This window comes from Rana temporaria, chromosome 4, assembly GCF_905171775.1.
Source record: "Rana temporaria chromosome 4, aRanTem1.1, whole genome shotgun sequence".
Classification (NCBI taxonomy): Eukaryota; Metazoa; Chordata; class Amphibia; order Anura; family Ranidae; genus Rana; species Rana temporaria.
In genome coordinates, this window is record NC_053492.1 from 114,078,385 (window position 1) to 114,099,499 (window position 21,115).

At 45.1% G+C, this 21,115-nt stretch overlaps 1 protein-coding gene across 5 annotated transcripts in view; it reads left to right on the plus strand.

Moving 5' to 3' along the window:
- The first annotated feature begins 292 nt into the window (after positions 1–292).
- Positions 293–21,115, plus strand: part of MFF (mitochondrial fission factor) — a 29,927-nt gene continuing 9,104 nt past the window's right edge. The window contains exons 1-5 of one of the 5 annotated variants that reach the window (XM_040348832.1): positions 293–556; positions 5,001–5,060; positions 12,125–12,342; positions 13,986–14,158; positions 16,642–16,727. In XM_040348832.1, coding sequence (XP_040204766.1) covers positions 12,126–12,342; positions 13,986–14,158; positions 16,642–16,727 — 476 coding nt within the window. In that variant the 5' untranslated portion in view covers positions 293–556; positions 5,001–5,060; position 12,125. The remainder of the gene's footprint in view (positions 557–5,000; positions 5,061–12,124; positions 12,343–13,985; positions 14,159–16,641; positions 16,728–21,115) is intronic. The other 4 variants (XM_040348831.1, XM_040348833.1, XM_040348834.1 and 1 more) reach the window with 4 other exon arrangements.

The following is a 21,115-nucleotide window of genomic DNA, read 5'->3' on the forward strand; positions in this document are numbered from 1 at the left end:
ACATGCCTGCGCGCCATTGCTCAGGCTGAGTGTCATGACGGGTGACAGTGGGACATGCAGCCTTAATTGGAGTACAGGCATGTAGACAGGAATTAGCTGCAAGGAGATCTGCAGCAACAAAAAATGTAAAAAAAAGTCAAAACAATAATTTTTTATTGGAAAAAAAAAAAATTCTAACAAAGAGAATATCGTTGGATGGAGATATTTACTAACTTTATTGAACACAGACACAACATACAGTCTCTTTAGGAGAGACGTGAGCCTGCAGCGCCACCCAGCGGACAGCCGCAGGAACTTCTGTCTACCAACACCTGGGTCTTCTCAGCGCCGCCGCCGCGCTCCCTCTTTAGCACAGCGCTGACTGTGACCCCACACGTCTCCCTCCATAGGGCTCCCCCACGTGACCGTCCTACCGCTGACAGTTGTCACCTACTACGTCACCTCAAACGTCCTCCTGTTCCGCTGGCGTCATGTGACGGAGATAGGCCGACTTCCGGGTTACGGCTGCCGGGCAGGTTCATCTCAAGCGAGCTGCGGAGCTATCGGGCGCTGAGCTGTGAGTGGGGTTCGGGTATAGGGCACTGTGTGAGGGGAGAGAGTTCTATGTAGAGGCCCTACCCTTCCTTGTCCCCTCCATCCTCACCATTGGAGCTGTCACCCTGGTGACCTGACCTGGGAGGGGGAGGGGGATGCTCCCTCAACACTGACAGCCATGGGCTGTGTCCTCCAGGATTATAGACCTTGGTATATGAAGGGATCTGGGCTACACTCGTCATTCCTTCCTTTAAACCAGGGGTCTCCAAACTTTCTATACAAAGGGCCAGTTTACTGTCTTCAGACTTTAGGGGGGCCAGTGAGAGGAGAAAATGTCCTGGCATCCAGTGGGAGTAAACAAATGCCCCATCTTTGGTGTCAGTGAGAGAATTGTGCCCCATTTTTGGTGTCAGTGAGAGAATTGTGCCCCATTTTTGGTGTCAGTGAGAGAATTGTGCCCCATTTTTGGTGTCGGTGAGAGAATTGTGCCCCATTTTTTGTGTCAGTGAGAGAATTGTGCCCCCTTTTTGGTGTCAGTGAGAGAATTGTGCCCCCTTTTTGGTGTCAGTGAGAGAATTGTGCCCCATTTTTGGTGTCAGTGAGAGAATTGTGCCCCATCTTTGGTGTCATTGGGTGGGAAGAATCATGCCCTATGGATGTCACTGGGAGGAACCGCGCCCCTTCGTTGCCAACTGGGAGGAACCGCGCCCCTTCGTTGTTGCCAACTGGGAGGAACCGCGCCCCTTCGTTGGTGCCACTGGGAGGGACTGCGCCCCTTCGTTGGTGCCACTGGGAGGGACTGCGCCCCTTCGTTGGTGCCACTGGGAGGAACCGCGCCCCTTCGTTGGTGCCACTGGGAGGAACTGCGCCCCTTCGTTGGTGCCAGTGGGAGGGACTGCGCCCCTTCGTTGGTGCCAGTGGGAGGGACTGCGCCCCTTCGTTGGTGCCAGTGGGAGGGACTGCGCCCCTTCGTTGGTGCCACTGGGAAGGACTGCGCCCCTTCGCTGGTGCCACTGGGAGGGACTGCGCCCCTTTGTTGGTGCCACTGGAAGGAACCGCGCCCCTTCGTTGGTGCCACTGGGAGGGACTGCGCCCCTTCGTTGGTGCCACTGGGAGGGACTGCGCCCCTTCGCTGGTGCCACAAGATTAAATTTTGCCCCACGGGCCAGATAAAAGCAAGCAAAGGTCCACAGTCTGGAGACCACTGCTTTTAAGGGCCAGTTCACACCACATGCAGTCCAGTGCGTTTTTTTTTTCTGCATCAAAAACGCATGGAAAGTTGGTCATATGGTTTTCAATGGCATAGTTCACACCAATGCTTTCAGTTCCAGAAAAAAAAGTAGAACATGCTGCATTTTACCTGCACTGGAACGCTTTAAAACGCATCAGGAACGCACTGGAACACAATCGTCGTTATTTAAGGTTAAGAAAAAAGTGGGGTGGGGAAAAAAAAAGCACTGGAACGCATCAAAATTGCGCATTCAAAAAAGCACCTGGAACGCATCCGGATTGCGTTTCTATGGTGTGAACTGGCACTATAGGCATAGCTCACCTTTACCCCAAAACTGCCTATGCAGATGAGCAATGTTTATAGATAAAAAACAAATGACCAAATCTGGCTGATGCCTTTCCTATAAAGTAAAATTCTATTTTTGTACCTCATGTGTGTGTTTATTTACCTCATAAAGCTTGACTGGAAAACTTTCAGGACGTTGCTAAGAGTTCCAGGCATTACTATTCACCTGAACCATCACAGGCTCCAACACTGAGCTCAGAGCTACTGCATCAGGGAATAGAAAGCGCATGTGAAACCCTTACAGACCACTTTCACCTACAGGTAAGCCTAGATTAAGGCCCCTTTCACACTGGGCAGATCAGTAATGATCCGCCCCGTGAACCTCCGCTTGCTCAGCGGGGATCGCTCCGTTGATCCCCACTGAGCCGGCGGATGACAGCACTGTCTTTTCTCTGCTCTCCCCTATTGGGGGATCGGGTGAACACGGACCGTCTGTCCATGTTCACCCGATCCACCAGACGGATGGAAAAGTAGGTTTTTCCTCCGTCACACTTTGGCGGGTCGGATGTCAGCGGGCATGTCACCGCTGACATCCGTGGCTCCATAGAGGAGCATGGAGCGCCCGTTCAGGTCCGCCTAAAAAACTGGACCTGAACGGTCTGCCCATGTGAAAGAGCCCTAAGGCTTACCTGTAGGTGCTGGAAATATCTCCTTAACCTACACGGTTTAGGAGATATTTACAATTCCCCGTATGGCGATGTCTAACGCCCATGCGCCGGTGTAGAATGGGCATGCTGTGGCGTTTCAAGCTGGGGGTCATGCCGTGACGCGGGAGAGATGTCACGCGACTCCGGACAGTCACAGAGCCAGAGTTTGCAGCCCCGGAAGAAAAGGGGTGAAGATGGACGCTTCCAGCGAGGAAATCGGGGACATCGCAGGCTTCGGTTTCAGGTAAGTGACACATAATGGGCTACTTTGCGATACATAGTAGCCCATTATGCGTTGCCTTTTGGAGGGAAACAAAGAGGTAAAAGCCATCAGGGTTTACTTCCCCCTTTCACACTGAGCCGCCCATTGCGTCGGCGGTAAAACTCTGCTATTTTTACCGCTGGCGCTATGGGTGGATTTGCGGCATATTTCGGCCGCTAGTGGGGCGGTTTTACCCCCGCTAGCAGTTGAGAAAGGGTTAAAACCGCCCACAATGCGCTGAAGCAGTGCATTGCGGGTGGTATAGCTGCGCTGTCCCATGGATTTCAATTGGCAGCAGTGGAGGAGCGCTAAACACGCCGCCCCAAAGATGCGGCTAGCAGGACTTTTTTTACCGTCCTGCTAGCGCACCGCTTCAGTGTGAAAGCCCTTGGGCTTTCACACTGGAGACAATGGAGCAGTGGATTGCAGGCGCTATTTTTAACGCTAGAGTGCCTGCAATACACCCTCGGTGTGAAAGGGGTCTTAGAGCTTACTGATGACCTCTGTGGTGGTGAAGGTGAACAGTAATAGCTGGGCGTCTCTTGGCAACGTCCTAGAAGTTTTCCAGTTACACTTCATGAGGTATAGAAAGAGCCTACATCTATAGCAAGGGCAATATCCTACTTTGGTCAGAGCTGCACAGTTTGTTTTTATCTACAGACACCCCCTTGTCTTTAACCACTTCAATACTAGGCACTTTCACCCCCTTCCTGCCCAGGCCAATTTAAGTGCTGTCGTGCTTTGAATGACAATTACTCAGCCATGCAACACTGTACCCAATTTTTTTTTTCCACGTATGTGTTTTCAATTTGTGCGTGAGCACAGGGATGCTTTACTTTTTTTTTTTTACTGTATTCATTTAAAAAAATGACACTATCTTCAAAATCTTTTTTTTATTGCTATAAGACAGGATGAACAACATCCCTTGTGATAGCATAGGCCATGACAGGTCTTCTTTATGGAGAGGTCTATTAGACCTCGGATCTCTCTTCCGCCCTCGTTGCCTGGTCGTATGGGAGAGCCAGGTAAAGGTGGGGACCGGAGGGGAGTGGTACCCCTTTCCACCACCTGTAAAAAGTAATCCAGTGGCTTCTTAGCTGCTAGGATTCATTTTGAATTAAAGGGAATTCAGCAATGATGGCGATATCAACCTTCCGATCCAGTACGTTGCTGGTCGGCAAGTGGTTAAAGTGGAAGTCCAGTCAAAACCTTAAATCTGCTCCTGCCCTCATTCTAAGTTCTATACTAACTATAATGTAAAGGAAATATATCTACTTACAGCATGTAATGAAAGAGCTCTCTGGTCCGGTCAGCGTCAGTTTCAATGTAGTGAGCGACAGCCGACGAATCATATAAGCCTATGGGTGACGTCATTGCCCAGGCTCTGCAGCCTTTGTCGAAAATCTCTCCTGTCCCCTGAAGGCGGCAGCTGAGGAGAGCGCATGACTAGAATGGAGTGCCCTAAGTATAAGCATCTTACCTAGGATGCCACAGGAGTTTCCCAGGGGTTTCGCCACAATCCGTCCCTGAGCTACTTTGCATGAGGTTCACGGTGAACCACTACAGATTCCAGCATAGTACCCTCCAGTTTCCTCCTGCCTGCCCCTCCCTCCTGTACTATACTTTTCTCTCCTGACCACCCCCTGTACGATTCTCTCCTTGGGGGGTCCCCCCCCCTGTACGATTCTCTCCTTGGGGGGTCCCCCCCCCTGTACGATTCTCTCCTGGGGGCCCCCCACCTGTACGATTGTCTCCTGGGGCCCCCACCCCTCTGTACTTTTATCTCTGCCCCCCTGTACTGTGCCTCTCTCTCCCTCTCTCTCTCCCTCTCCCCCTGCTCGCTCTCTCTCTCGTTCTTTCTCTCCCCCCCCGCCCCTGTACTGTGCACTTCTCTGCCCCCCCCCCCCCGCCTCCTGTACTGTTTCCTCCTGAATCCTTTGTGCTATGCCCTGCTGACCCCCTTGTACACTGCTTATCTTAGGTTTGACCCAAGATTGAGCATCTGTGCAAAAAAAAATAGAACAAGTTTTACATTAAGGAGGTAAGTTTTAATATTTATACTGTTGCTTAATGCTATTTCTAAGCATAATTGCTGTTCTATCTACAGCTTGCTGATCACACCGATGTTCTGTAAGCTGTAGATATGACAATTATTTTTGGCTGAAAGAAGATGTACTGCACATGATGTACTGCTGGTTGTCCAGAGTCCTTGTCTGACAGAAGCCAGCCACACGGCCGGATTCTTTTGGACCGGCTGGCATGCAAACGGGCTAAATTTCGGACATTTTTTTTTTCCTAACAGCCGATGTTGCTCAGAATTCGGCCCTTGTGTACAGGGCTTAACGCTCGCACTAACATTTCAATATAAAACCTTATTTTTTTCTTACCTAAAACACACTGACACTAACTGGCATTCACACACTAAGCCCCTCTGTCACACCAGCGGACCGTTCAGGTGCACCTGTCAGTTTTTCAGGCGCACCCGATCGGACCACCCATTGATCTCTATGGGGTGGCAGATGTCAGCAGACATGTCCGATAATATCTGCTAAAAACAGACGTATGGCAAAGTCAGTGTATTTAGAGTTTACCAAACCTTTTTATTATTCATTTTTTTTGTTTTGAGCTTTCAGTAAATATCATATAATATTAGTGTTTCTAAAGCCACATTTTATTTTTTTACGTTTTGGATAGAGAAGGTAAAGTGTTGGCACAACTGTGAAAGGGTCTTTCTGTTTGGAGACCATTGTCACTGGGAGCCAATAGAGAGAAAAGCCAAAGGTGTGAGTTGCAAGAGGAATAGGGGGGAAATCTTCCAACAAACTAAGCCACTTGTTTTGGTGACACCTAAGAGAAGATTTCCCTTCATTTGGAGAGATCTTATCTTACTTTCTGTTGGGTATCGAAAGAGGAAGCCAAATTATATCTATAACTTTTTCTTAGTTTTGGGTGGAGAAGCAGTGGAAACCCTGCCAGATTGTACTGCTATCTAGGGGCTCCATTGGAGACATTTCCCATCACTTCCTGTCCTGAGGACGATTGTTTTTTTTTTACCAGACAGGAAGTGAACGAATGTCTCCAACTGCAGTAAAATCTCACAGGAGTCCTAATCCATCTCCACTCTATCTAAAATGAAAGAAAAGGTTTGGCTATAGGTACCGTTTAGGCGCAGCCGTTTAAGCGGTTTGTGATGCCGGGAGAATGGGCGGTGGTTTCTGATCGTGTGACCACTGTGATTGGCTGTCACAGCAGTGCCATGTTCGGTAAGCTCCCAATTGCAAGTAGAGAGCTTTCTGTTAGCCACCGGTAACTGTACCAGGAGTATGCAGGGCACACGCTCTCAGCACAGCTCTGTTTACATTCCGATACCCATAAATGCGTCCTCTCTGCGTTAATGCCCACCCGCTGAGAGGCCACATATATGCATACCGCCAGCGCAAAGAGGTTAAGGAAAATCTTCCCGGAGGAACCCAGGACACAGAATAGAAACTAATGGGTTTTAAACATTTTCTACAACTATATTGAAAAGCAGAAAGTTTTTAAGCTCATGGGTTTTAAACATTCTCTATCCTATCCTAACACACACACACACATCTATATATATATATATATATATATATATATATATATATATACAGGGAGTGCAGAATTATTAGGCAAGTTGTATTTTTGAGGATTAATTTTATTATTGAACAACCACCATGTTCTCAATGAACCCAAAAAACTCATTAATATCAAAGCTGAATATTTTTGGAAGTAGTTTTTAGTTTGTTTTTAGTGTTAGCTATTTTAGGGGGATATCTGTGTGTGCAGGTGACTATTACTGTGCATAATTATTAGGCAACTTAACAAAAAAAAATATATACCCATTTCAATTATTTATTTTTACCAGTGAAACCAATATAACATCTCAACATTCACAAATATACATTTCTGACATTCAAAAACAAAACAAAAACAAATCAGTGACCAATATAGCCACCTTTCTTTGCAAGGACACTCAAAAGCCTGCCATCCATGGATTCTGTCAGTGTTTTGATCTGTTCACCATCAACATTGAGTGCAGCAGCAACCGCAGCCTCCCAGACACTGTTCAGAGAGGTGTACTGTTTTCCCTCCTTGTAAATCTCACATTTGATGATGGACCACAGGTTCTCAATGGGGTTCAGATCAGGTGAACAAGGAGGCCATGTCATTAGTTTTTCTTCTTTTATACCCTTTCTTGCCAGCCACGCTGTGGAGTACTTGGACGCGTGTGATGGAGCATTGTCCTGCATGAAAATCATGTTTTTCTTGAAGGATGCAGACTTCTTCCTGTACCACTGCTTGAAGAAGGTGTCTTCCAGAAACTGGCAGTAGGACTGGGAGTTGAGCTTGACTCCATCCTCAACCCGAAAAGGCCCCACAAGCTCATCTTTGATGATACCAGCCCAAACCAGTACTCCACCTCCACCTTGCTGGCGTCTGAGTCGGACTGGAGCTCTCTGCCCTTTACCAATCCAGCCACGGGCCCATCCATCTGGCCCATCAAGACTCACTCTCATTTCAGCAGTCCATAAAACCTTAGAAAAATCAGTCTTGAGATATTTCTTGGCCCAGTCTTGACGTTTCAGCTTGTGTGTCTTGTTCAGTGGTGGTCGTCTTTCAGCCTTTCTTACCTTGGCCATGTCTCTGAGTATTGCACACCTTGTGCTTTTGGGCACTCCAGTGATGTTGCAGCTCTGAAATATGGCCAAACTAGTGGCAAGTGGCATCTTGGCAGCTGCACGCTTGACTTTTCTCAGTTCATGGGCAGTTATTTTGCGCCTTGGTTTTTCCACACGCTTCTTGCGACCCTGTTGACTATTTTGAATGAAACGCTTGATTGTTCGATGATCACGCTTCAGAAGCTTTGCAATTTTAAGAGTGCTGCATCCCTCTGCAAGATATCTCACTATTTTTGACTTTTTTGAGCCTGTCAAGTCCTTCTTTTGACCCATTTTGCCAAAGGAAAGGAAGTTGCCCAATAATTATGCACACCTGATATAGGGTGTTGATGTCATTAGACCACACCCCTTCTCATTACAGAGATGCACATCACCTAATATGCCTAATCGGTAGTAGGCTTTCGAGCCTATACAGCTTGGAGTAAGACAACATGCATAAAGAGGATGATGTGGTCAAAATACTCATTTGCCTAATAATTCTGCACTCCCTGTATATAACATTTTAGATACACTTTAAAGCGGGGGTTCACCCTTAGAGGGCACTTTTCCCCCTTCGCTTCCTGCTCGTTATTACTAGGGGAATCGGCAATTTATTTTAAAATATGTGCAGTACTTACCCGTTTACGAGACGCATCCTCTCCGTCGCTTCCGGGTATGGGCTTCGGGAATGGGCGGTCCTTCTTGATTGACAGGTTTCCGAGAGGCTTCCGACGGTCGCATCCATCGCGTCACGATTTTCCGAAAGAAGCCGAACGTCGGTGCGCAGGCGCAGTATAGAGCCGTACCGACGTTCGGCTTCTTTCGGCTACGAGTGACGCGATGGATGCGACCGTCGGAAGCCTCTCGGAAGAATGTCACTCAAGAAGGAACGCCCGCTCCCGAAGACCCATACCCGGAAGCGACGGAAGAAGATGCAGCTCGAAAACGGGTAAGTACTGCACCTATTTTAATATAAATAGCCGATTCCCCTAGACCGAACGAGCAGGAAGCTAAGGGGAGATTTTTTTTTTTTTTTTTAATGGGTGAACTCCCGCTTTAAGGGCTTGTTTACATTTGCTTCAGAATGTGGCATTATACTCTTTTTTTTTTTTTTTAAGCGTTTTGAATAGCAATTAAAGTACCTGTCACTAAATAAAATGGTAGGCTTACAGTCCTGTTTACACATTGTGTTTGCTTTGCTTCTAAAATTATACTCCATGTCTCTTTCTTGGTGCTCCAAAGCATCTTCAATGCCTTCATAGAATTATATGAAAAAAAGCTCACTAGCAGCACCTGCAGCTTTTGAGAGGCTTTTATTCAGCTTTGATTTGTTTTTGAGGGATTGCAGGTATGAGATATCCCAGGATGCACTGGTTAACCAATAAGTGAACTGAAAAAATGTCATTAGCAATCACTTCTGGCACAGACATCACATCTGTTGTGTAGTGAGGAGTAAAAGAAAAAAACCCAAAGGTTGACGCTGCGCTAGTTAATTGGTGATAAAAAGTGATGAATGTTGCTGTAAACAAACAAAAAACAGGTAGCTGCTAGCACTAAAATGTGTACAACAAATTAAAAGACATAAAAATGGAAAACAGTGCAGCGCTATTATTAATAATTAAATACTTAAATACAATTGAGTAAAAGTGCAAAAAAGATGTGTAGACAAAAGTCCTTGATGAAAAAGAGTCAGGAAAAAATAGGGTAATAATAAGTGTATAAAAGACAGCAAAGTCCGTTTGAAAGCCCAAAATTAAAGAGTGTCTCAATCCGGTGTTATTTACTCTATAAAAAAGTTCCTTAAATAACAAAATGTGATGAATTCTTGATTGCTGTGAAATGGTGTTCACCCATGCAATTCGTGAAATAGGATTAACCGCTTACCAGAGGTAAAGACTGTTTTCCACCAGTCTTATAGAGCCTATGGGAAGTCAGGTCTCCCAATACCTTTTCAATAATAATGAAACTCAGCATTCAATCCGGGTGTCATAAAATGGAACAAAAGAAACTTCTCATAGTGCATAACGTTTAAACCAAAGAGTTACGTTTAATTAGGTAATGCACTTACAGTTAAGTTGCCAAAACTGCATAACGGTGGACAAGGATAAAAAAGAGCGCCTCAGCTGTAGTGTTCCGATGCTCCTCGCTACTCAGTCTGCAACCACGGCCAGCGTTCAGGACGGAACGCGATGACGTCACGGCACCCGTGGCGTCATCGCGTTCCGTCCTGAACGCTGGCCGTGGTTGCAGACTGAGGAGCATCGGAACACTACAGCTGAGGCGCTCTTTTTTTATCCTTGTCCACCGTTATGCAGTTTTGGCAACTTAACTGTAAGTGCATTACCTAATTAAACGTAACTCTTTGGTTTAAACGTTATGCACTATGAGAAGTTTCTTTTGTTCCATTTTATGACACCCGGATTGAATGCTGAGTTTCATTATTATTGAAAAGGTATTGGGAGACCTGACTTCCCATAGGCTCTATAAGACTGGTGGAAAACAGTCTTTACCTCTGGTAAGCGGTTAATCCTATTTCACGAATTGCATGGGTGAACACCATTTCACAGCAATCAAGAATTCATCACATTTTGTTATTTAAGGAAGTTTTTTATAGAGTAAATAACACCGGATTGAGACACTCTTTAATTTTGGGCTTTCAAACGGACTTTGCTGTCTTTTATACACTTATTATTACCCTATTTTTTCCTGACTCTTTTTCATCAAGGACTTTTGTCTACACATCTTTTTTGCACTTTTACTCAATTGTATTTAAGTATTTAATTATTAATAATAGCGCTGCACTGTTTTCCATTTTAATATTTTTGTGTAGTGAGGAGTAGCTGTAAGCTGAGTGGGGTCCTGACCGGAGCAAATAGCAGACGGCACACACAGTGTGCAACATGGGAACGCTGTAGCGGAAGGTGAACAGGGACCGGAGAGAGAACTGAGGAGCAAAGAATCAGCAGTGCTAGGGGCCTGGAGCAGGAGACACAAACAACGTCACATGTGGTGCACAGCATGGGAGCAATATTGCAGGAGGCTAGCGGGGACCAGAGACGAGGACCAGCAGAGCTGGGAGTTGCTCTGCTGATTCCCTACTCAGTAGCTAGGAGTACTACTGAGCAGGGAGATCTGCTGCACAGGGGTACTAATTAGCTGGGCACCTGCTGAGTGGGAGTTCTCCTAAGCTGTTGTTCTAGTGGGCCCCTTTAAAACAAATAGAAAATCAACACACGGGGGATTTGCCAAGCTCCATTAAAGCATCATTGAAGCATCAAAAAAGCATGTTGAAGTGGTAGGCGCATTAATGCGCTTTGGCGTTGAAGCGAGTGTAAATGAACACTACCTGTATGAAAATGTGCAAAAAAAAAAAGTGATTTCCAAGTATCCACCAGTTTTTGGTACCAGTGCCCCTTTGCATTGAAGTGGTTGTAAACCCTTACAGACCACTTATACCTACAGGTAAGCCTAGATTAAGGCTTACCTGTAGGTGCAACAAATATCTCCTAAACCTACACAGTTTAGGAGATATTTGCAGAAAAGACGGCACCGATGTCTATGGCGCATGCACGCCGTAGACAACGGTGCAGATTTACTGAGCGTCTCGTTAATGAATGGGACATGCCATTAGTGGCCAGCTCCCATGCGTGGGAGTGACATCATCGCGGCTCCAGCCAGTCACAGCGCTGGAGCCATGATACCCGGAAGTCACTCCAGGTATCATGGAGGCGAACAAGGATGGCTGCGGGGGCTTCGATCTCGGGTAAGTACTTCATACATAATAAGCTAGTATGCTATGCATACTAGCTCATTATCTCTATGTCTTGCAGGGTATTTTTTTTTTTTTTTTCCGTTCGAGGGTTTACTTCCTCTTTAATACATAAATCAACATACTCACTAATGATACTACTTCCAGGTCTGGTATACATCATTCCTTTTTTAAACCTCTGAATAGTTCTAAATATATTGACAAACAGAAGTACCCTTTGAACACATTAGAATTACCCCTATGAGAACTTGTAGTGTACTCCGCCATAATGTTAGGTCCTCTTTTCACAGTCATCTTGCTGTGATTATAAGGATGATGACCATTGGCTTTTTAGCAAGGACGCCACAGAAAGGCCAACTTTTGGGGAGGCTCTCCCTTTAGGTCGCACACTTCTGGTTGCTGGGCTCTGCCCTTAGTTTTTTGAATATCGGCCACATGCTTCACTTCAATGGGATGACTGCTTTAATTCATACTGTAGCGCTGGACCCTAAACTGCAGAGAGCAGAGATTTTGCTATATCAATTTGAAGGACACAAATAGGACTTGAAACTCCCAGATTACACTTGTCTCCCCAAATGCTGCAGAGGAGACATTTTTCAGATTTTGTTTCTTTAGTTGTGAAGTATATTGTTCATTCTTCCATCTTTTTAGGATGAACAACAGGGACTTCTCATCACCTGCAGCAGAGATGGCGGAGATGAACCGCATGCAGTATGAGATTGACTACACAGAGGGTATCAGTCAGAGAATGCGGGTCCCTGAAAAGCTGAAGGTTGCTTCAAACAACAGTGAATCAGATTCCAAAGCAGAGGGTGATGTTTTTTACCCTGGTGCTAATATGCAAGTACCAGAGAGAATTATGGTAACAGGTTCGTATTATGTATATTGTTTTAAATGACACTTCATAGAAAACATTTAGACCCCTTTCACACTGGGGCGTTTTTCAGGCGCTTTTGGTCTAAAAATAGCACCTGAAAAACGTCTCCCCTGCAGTCTCAGTGTAAAAGCCCTCAGGCTTTCACACTGAGGCGATGCGCTGGCGGGACGTTATAAAAACTCCTTAAAGCAGCATCTTTGGAGCTGATATGAATGGGCAGCGCAGCCGAACTGGCGGCAAAGCTTTGCGTGTGGTTTTAGCTAACGGCTGAATACCTCCACAAAAGCGACCCAGTGTGAAAGCAGCCTTAGGCCAAGTTCACACCTATGCGGCCGTGGGTTCCCAGCATGGGGTCCAGTGCGCCCTTGTCCACCAGCTCAGGTTCGAATCGGGTACACATTTTTGCCTGAATTCGCATCTTAATCAGACCAGAAGACACACAGGACCCTTTTTCAATGCGGACCACAGCTGTCGCAGACCTGTGTGAACTGGCTCCATTGAGAGCTGGTCACACTCCCCTGTCAGGAGAATTGGATGCTGGGAAGCCCACATCTAATTTGCATACGTGTGAACCCAGCCTTAGCTGGCTGGGTTCTAGAAATTACATCTAGAGCTAATGTTTTACGACATGGTTTTCAATGTAAGCCCATGTCTTCTTGAAGGATAACTGTATATTGAAGAGACACTGTCACCATTCATGGCGAAAAGTTACAGTGACTTGTAAAGACCCTCCTCCCCGGATACTCGCCTTGCCAAAACTCTCCAGCCTAATTTTGCCTGTTTTTGAAGGCAAGTGGGACTGGTGATGTCACCTCCGCCCACTGTCATGTGACAGTGCTTGGTCCTGGCAGCCAATCTCTAGGCCCAAGTACTCTCACCTGGGGGTAGGTCACACACCTGTGCACAATGTTTGGTGCTCCATGACAGCCACACTTATGAAGTCATGGGTGTGAGCACAGGGTCTGTCTTAATCTAGCTTACAAAAAGTGTGGGCCATTATGAGACCCTACACTTATCTGCAGCTTGGCATGACTATTCATCCAGGCAACAGCTGCTATTCCAGAGGTGACAAGGAACTAATTTAAAGGGAGCCTTTCTGTCACGTACCTCATATTTGTTACATGAAGTGGTTATTCTTAAAGAAAACCTGTATGGGGTGTAATGCTGATCCTATTACTTCAGTACTTTCTGAATCACTGACCTTAAACAAGTTTGTAGATTACGGGCTCAGACTTTTTTGATTTGCAGACTTGTTTTAGGTCAGTTTCTCAGAAAGCGTTGAAAACTAGTATTTTCAGAAGGAGGTCAGTATTGGCAGCAAAGTTTTCTTGCTTGGTGGAGAATAAATTTGACCTGCTTCACTATACATATACCCTACACTAGGGATCCTCAAACTACGGCCCTCCAGATGTTGTAGAACTACACATGCCATGAGGCATTGTAACACACTGACATTCACAGACATGACTAGGCATGATGGGAATTGTAGTTCCTGAACAACTGGAGGGCTGTAGTTTGAAGACCCATGCCCTACACCATATACTTCAATAAAAAGTTGATTAGGTAACTTGGTTATGTTTAAATGACAAAATGTCCATGTACATTTATGTTGTCTGTAAATAAACTATTTTACAGGTCACAGTGAAGATGGATCTTTCTCAAGGCCTGCAGATCTGGACCTTATTCAGACCACCCCGTTTGAGCCCTTGTCTCTGAAGACTCCACCACGGGTTCTGACCCTCAGTGAAAGGCCGTTGGACTTCCTGGACTTGGAAAGACCCACAGCAGCCACTCCACAGAATGAAGAGGCAAGTAAAAACATGTAGCCAGTTCCTCCTGTCAAGCTATAAGTAGCTTTGTTTTGTTAAAGGGTTTGTATACTTGGTAGCTTTCTGCTTTACATTTATTAACCTCATACAGTTATCAAAATCCAATATTTTCCTGATGAAAACTTGGTAAAAAATATAAATGATTGCATATGCTGAATCTTTGGGATCGAGGTTGTTTTATTGGCTGGTAACGCTTTGCAATAAGTGGCTAACCATCACTAGAAGGATCGTCCAAACCTTCTTTCACATTTGTGTATAGCAGGGATCCTCAAACTACGGCCCTCCAGCTGTTGCGGAACTACACATCCCATGAGGAAATTGTAAAACTCTGACATTCAGACATGGCTAGGCATGATGGGAATTGTAGTTCCTGAACAACTGGAAGGCCGTAGTTTGAAGACCCATGGTGTATAGCATATTTATTTTGCATTAGATCAGTACTCTAAATGTGGTGGCCCATCTTATGACAGATTCGCTTGTCATTTAGAACTTGATAATAAATATGCAATCTCATGAATGACAAGTTGGCAAAGGGATTTCACCATTCAACAATGCCTCCATTGTCTACAGATCCCCATGACCAAAGTCTTTTATCCAAGTGTGTTAGATGACGATGTGTGTGTACCAGCAAACACCCCAGCAGCTTTCTAGAGAATAAGCAAGTATGACTGTAGAGCAGGGGTCTCCATACTTTTCAAACAAAGGGCCAGTTTATTGTCCTTCAGACTTTAGGAGGACCAGATTGTGGCCAGCGGGGGTAGAAAATGTCCTGGGTCCAGCATTGGTGAGAATAAATATGGCTTTAGAGTTTGCAGTCAGTAGGATAAGGAGTAGTGCCCCTATTAGTAGGAGTAATTGTATCCCATCATTGGTATCAGTGAAATAAATGGTGCCTCCTTGTTGGTGTCAGTGGGAAGAATAGTGCCTCATATCAGTGGGAGGAATAAAGGCTAGCAAAGGGCCACATCTGGCCCTCGGGTCGCAGTTTGGAGACCCCTGCTGTAGAGAAAAAGAATCTGGTTGGCCGCACAGCCAATAAAATTACCTTTTATTTGGACATATTCAAGAAAGACTTTCCACACTACAATCAAGTGAGTGCTATGTTCCACTCTTTGTATTGTGGAGAGTCTTTCTTGAATATGTCCAAATAATGGTGATTTTATCTGATGTGCAGCCAACCAGATTATTTTCGTCTACTGTGAAGCCTGTGATGAACAGGGCCAGCACCTGCTAGCTTGCAGTGGAGGCGATACAGGTGGAAACCAACTTTGAGCTGTGATTATCATCTTCTAAGCAAGTATTACTTCTCCCACTTCCCACCTCTAAAATCATAAGTTGTCTTTTAACCAGATTACCATCTGGCAATGGAGCTTGCTTGGAACACACTCTGAAATCTTTGAGGCTCTGCTGGTCAAGACTCATCAGGGGAAATAGTGATTGGACTGCTTAGAAAACATTTTCCAATTGCAGCTGTGTTTCCTCCAAAAAGCTGCCACTGGAGCTGTCTACAGCATCCCTCCTCTGCCTCTCTGCATAGGCTAATCACAAATGTTCACATGCGACAACCTTTTGTGTTGATTGTTTTGGCTGCCATCACAGATGACTAAAATCCCTTTCATAATGGGACGTTTTTCATGCGCTTTTGGAGCGGTGAAGGATGAATGGGCAGCGCAGCTGAACCGCTGGCAAAGCGCATGTTTTTACCCCTTTTTTTGGCCACTAGCGGGGGTTAAAAGCCCCCCCCGCTAGCGGGCGAATACCTCCGCAAAAACAACGGTAAACCGCCGCTAAAAATAGCGGCGTTTTACCGCCGACCCCGTCCCAGTGTGAAAGCAGTCTAAGGGTGGTTTTCATTTTGACTGCATATCCAAAACTCTTTTTTTTTTTTTTTTTCCCACAAGAAAAATATCCAAAACTCTTTACTTTATAGACCAGCAATGAACCCAATGTTCATAGCTGGTCTATAAAGTAAAGAGTTTTGGATATGCAGTCAAAATTAAAACCACCCTTAGACTGCTTTCACACTGGGGCGGCGTCGGCGGTAAAGCACTGCTATTTTTAGCGGCGCTTTACCGTAGTTTTTGCGAGCATGTTTATAGTAAGCTCTTTTTTGCCAAGTAACACTTGATGTAACGATGATTAAGGCCTCGTACACACGATCTGAATTTCTGATGGAAAAGTCCAACAAACTTTTTCCATTGGAAGTTCCGGCCGTGTGTATGCCCATCTGAGAAATTCATCGTGTGTACAGGGCATTAGTGTGAGTAGTCTCTCAAAGAAAAGTTTTTCATCATGACGCTAGGCATACTTTTCCTTTTTTGTCATACAAAAACTCGTATTCTCCTAGTCTCATTTCCTTTTCCTTAAAGGCTGGCATAGATGACTGCTAGCATTAACTAAGCTTGCAAGGTATATTAAAGTGTCATTGCTTTTCTACCAATATTCTTGTCCTAAATTTCTAGGTGCGTCACATGGGGCGTCAGAAGAGAGAGAGGTCAGTTAGTGAAAACATGCGACACAATGGGCAGTTGGTCAGAAATGACTCAATGTAAGTAAATAGAGAAGGATCTTCAGCTTGTATTTATGTTTACCTCTGTGCTTTCATTATGCTAATCGTGGTTCTGAAATCATTAATATGCCTTTTTGTATCATGAAAGCCTTTTTTCCATTTTCTCCTGCAGCTCTATTGTCACAAGCTTGTAAGGGCACCCTGTGGACCTTAACTACTTGCCCTCTGAGAGATTTACCCCCTTCATGACCAGGTCATTTTTTGCGATATTGCACTGCAATACTTTAACTGGCATTTGCGCAGACGTACGGCGCTGTACCCAAATAAAATGTCGTGTTTTTTTTTTTTTTCACAAAGCTTTCTTTTGGTGGTATTTGATCACCACTGCGGTTATAATTGTTTGCGCTATTAACAAAAAACGACTGACAATTTTGAAAACAAATAAATATATTTTTTACTTTCTTTTATAAAACATACCCAATATATATTTTTTAATCTGATTTCTTCATCAATTTAGGCCAATATGTATTCTTCTAGATATTTTTAGTTAAAAAAAATCTTTATAAGCGTATATTGATTGGTTTTGCGCAAAAGTTATAGCATCTGCAAACTGTGGGATATTGTTTTTGTTTATTATTTTTCTTACTAGTAATGGCAGCGATCAACATCTTATAGCGGGACTGTGATATTGCGGCGAACAGTTGAGACACTAACTGACAATTTTTGGGGACCAGTGACACTAATACAGTGATCAGTGCTAAAAATATGTGCCGTCACTGTACTAATGACACTGACTGGGAAGGGGTTAAACACCAGGGGCAATCAATGTGTGCCTAACTAGTGTGTTGGTGTAGTGTGAGAAGTGCTTTTACTAGGGGAAGGCATTGATCCATGTTCCTGCTTTGCAGCAACACAGGATTAATGCCTTCCCTGCTTCCCTGCTGACAGAACAGCGATCTGCCTTGCTTACATAGGCAGGCTGCCGTTCTGTCTCTGTCTAATGATCAGTGGGTGCCTGCAGACATGGAGTCTGCGGTACCCACAGATCAGCTGCAGCTGTGTCTAATCGCAGTGGAAACTAGTTGCAGGCAGCGCACATGAGCGCCCCAGACCCGAAAGTGTTGGATCACGTACTAGGTACGTGATCCAACGCAGAGCGGCCACCCTGCCACAGTATATTACAGCGATATGGCTATAGACGCCAGCAAGGCTGCGGTAATGGTGAAAGTAGACCATATTGCCACAGAATGCATGCTCATAAGGCATGACTTGGATAAAATCTGTGGCAGGCTCACTACGGGGGAGGACCGAAATCCTGTAGTGGAGGATGCATCCCATTCGCAGGGCTTGCAGTTATCTGAGCTTCAGGAGCTGGTAAGATCACTCCAACACAGGGCAGATGACGCTGAGGACAGACAAAGAAGGAATAATGTGCTTGAGGTGGGACTATCGGAGGGGGCAGAAGGGGCTAAGGCCGCCATGTTTGCTGAACAGTTCCTCAAACAGATCCTGGAATTGGGTGACCTACCCCCCACATACATGGTCGAACAAGCCCACAGAGTCCCCACAGGCGTTTGCCCCCATGGTGCATTCCCATGGCCATTTTTGGTCAGGTTCCTCAATTATTGTGATTGGGATATGATCCTGGCAGAATCTAGAATTGCACACTGAGAACACCAGAGTAATGTTGTTCCCGGATTTCTCAGCTGAAACCCAGAGGAAAAGGCGCTCCTTTAATGATGTCCGGAAGCGTTTGAGAGATAAAGACATCTAATACAATATGCTATATTCCTACAGGCTGCAGGTGCAATATAAAGTAGCTGTTAAATTCTTTGACAACCCATTAGAGGCCAGCGAGTGGCTGGACAAAAATCCTTAAACCCACTTGGTTATATAACTTGCTATTTACTACTTAAAGGTGGCCCCTGGAGTCACAAGCTTCTGAGTTCTGTTGCACTTGTGCCTTTTCCTTGGAAATACAGGTTTTTACTGCCTGCATGAATCTCGGTAATCATTTTGCTCGTCGGCTACAAGTTTTGAGATGTCATACCTAATCTGTATCCGTAGATGGCGCCAGGAGATCGTCCAGTACAATTTCTTCTTCAATCTACACAAAGTGATCATGGTGCTCCTTGATCCTTTTCTACATGGGGCTCCATGAGGAAACACAGGATTATCATTATAAAGAAGTCCCTGTACTACTTTGGTCTGACTTTAATGCGAGTTTTGGTCCATAGACCTCAAATTTACACAGGCATTTCCTTAAATCACGGCAAAATCCATGTGATTTTTAAGTCGCAGCTGTGTAAAGGGGCCTTAGACAACAAAATCTTAATTGGCCAGAATTCAACTACAGGCGAGTCTAATTATTCATTAAACAGGTGTCTAGCAGGCAGTTGATTATAAAAGGGTGTTACTTAAAGTGGATGTAAACCTGAATTTTTTATTTAGGCTTGCACGTTGTATAGGATTTCATATAATCTGTGCCTTGCCAGAAAGAGTTAATTCAGCTCTAAGGAATGCTTATCTTTTTTCAGTGAGATAAAAATGGACAGAGAAATACAAATCAGTAACCCCCCCCCCCCTGCTGTGAGTGACAGGTGATTTTACATATCTCGTGCACCAAAGGCACTATGTGTAATTCTCATCCCCTACTTTCCTCTCCAGCTCTCGCAGGATTGGCTGCTCCACACCTCAGCATGATTTGGGCATGCTGAAGTCTTGTGGTGACTTTTCTGGGTTTTGACTGGATGTTGGTGATCATAGCAGAAGTTCAGTGTAAGAAATATACAGGAGAAAATTCATGTTGACAAGGGGAGTGTAGAGGAGGGCGGGGAGTCTACTGACATCACAAATCCACTCACCGAGCTCCGGACAACAGACCCACCCACAGAATCTGCAGTTTTTCGGGTCTCATAACAGACAGAGGGCAGACATTTGACAGGTAAGGATACATGCAGGAGGCATCTATATCCTTATAGATCAGCACTATGGCAGTAGTTTAGAAAGAAAAGAAAATGATTTATTTACACAAAGGTGAAGGCTACCAGAAGATCAGCAAAGCTTTACTTATCAGTCAGAATAATGTAGCAAAAGTGATACAAACATTTAACATGGAACTGCAACCATTTCACAGAGACTTCCAGGCCGTCTATGGAAGTTAATGCCCAGTACACACGATCCGATCATCGGACGAATGATCGTCCGTTTTATTTTGTATGCTAATCACATGTCGAATCTGATGAGTTTACTAAAGTCACGAAAATTCTCGTACGGCAGAATAAAAAATCGGAAGTGATGTCATGTGTTGTAATGCATTTGTATTGCATTTTCGAATGACAGCTGTACTGATTATACGAAAATCGGACGATCTGGCATCGTACGAAAAAGATTTTCGTGCATGTCCGATAAATAAAATCGGATGAACTGTCCTGATCGGCTCTCGGGAAGCGCTGTACTAATGATCCGATTATCGTACGATCGTTTCGAAAGCGTCATTTTCCGTACGATTTTCGGATCGTGTGTACGGGGCATTACACCTCGACAGGAGCGTCTTCTAATGGGAAGGGATGAAGAAAATCACCATGCAAGTTCACTGCAGTTAGCTAAAGAAGTAGAAAGCCAAACTGGGGTGATTGTTTCCTGTGGCACAATACGGCGTACACTGCAGAGGAATGGCATGCATGGGTGTCATCCACGAAGGAAGCCTCTCCTAAAGCCCATGCACACAAAGCCCACCTAGAATTTGCCAGGGACTCTGTACTCTGGAGTGATGAGACCAAGATAAATGTTTTTGGAACTGATGGCTTCAAAACTGTATAGGGTTGCAAAGGTGAGGAGAACAAAGAAAAAGGCATACTGTCTACTAAGGATGAGCTCTGGCGTGTTCGCATAGAACACGTGCAGAGCCCGCCAAGAAGTGTGCACGGCGCTAATCGCAGCCAGGGAGAAATTTCACGATCCCTGCAGCATCGGGACAATGTCTCCCTGGCTGTGATTAGCACAGCGCCGTGCACACTTCCTGGCGGGCTCTGCACGTGTTCTATGCGAACACGCCAGAGCTCATCCTTACTGTCTACAGTGAAACATGGTGGTGGCCGTGTCCTTCTGTAGGGCTGCATGAATGCTGCTGGTGTTGGAGAGATGCATTTCATTGATGGATTCATGAATTCACAGATGTACTGCTCTATATTGAAAGAGGAGATTACCATCACTCCGTGCCCTGGGTCGTCGTGCACTTTTCCAACATGACAATCATCCAAAACACACATGTAAGGCCACTGTTGCATTTCTGAAGAAGAACAGGGTGAAAGTGATTCAGTGGCCAAGTACGTCTCCTGATCTGAACCTAATCAAACACCTATGGGGAATTCTGAAGAGACAGGTTGAGCAGCACTCTCCAGCATCCAGACTCTAAAAGAAGTCAT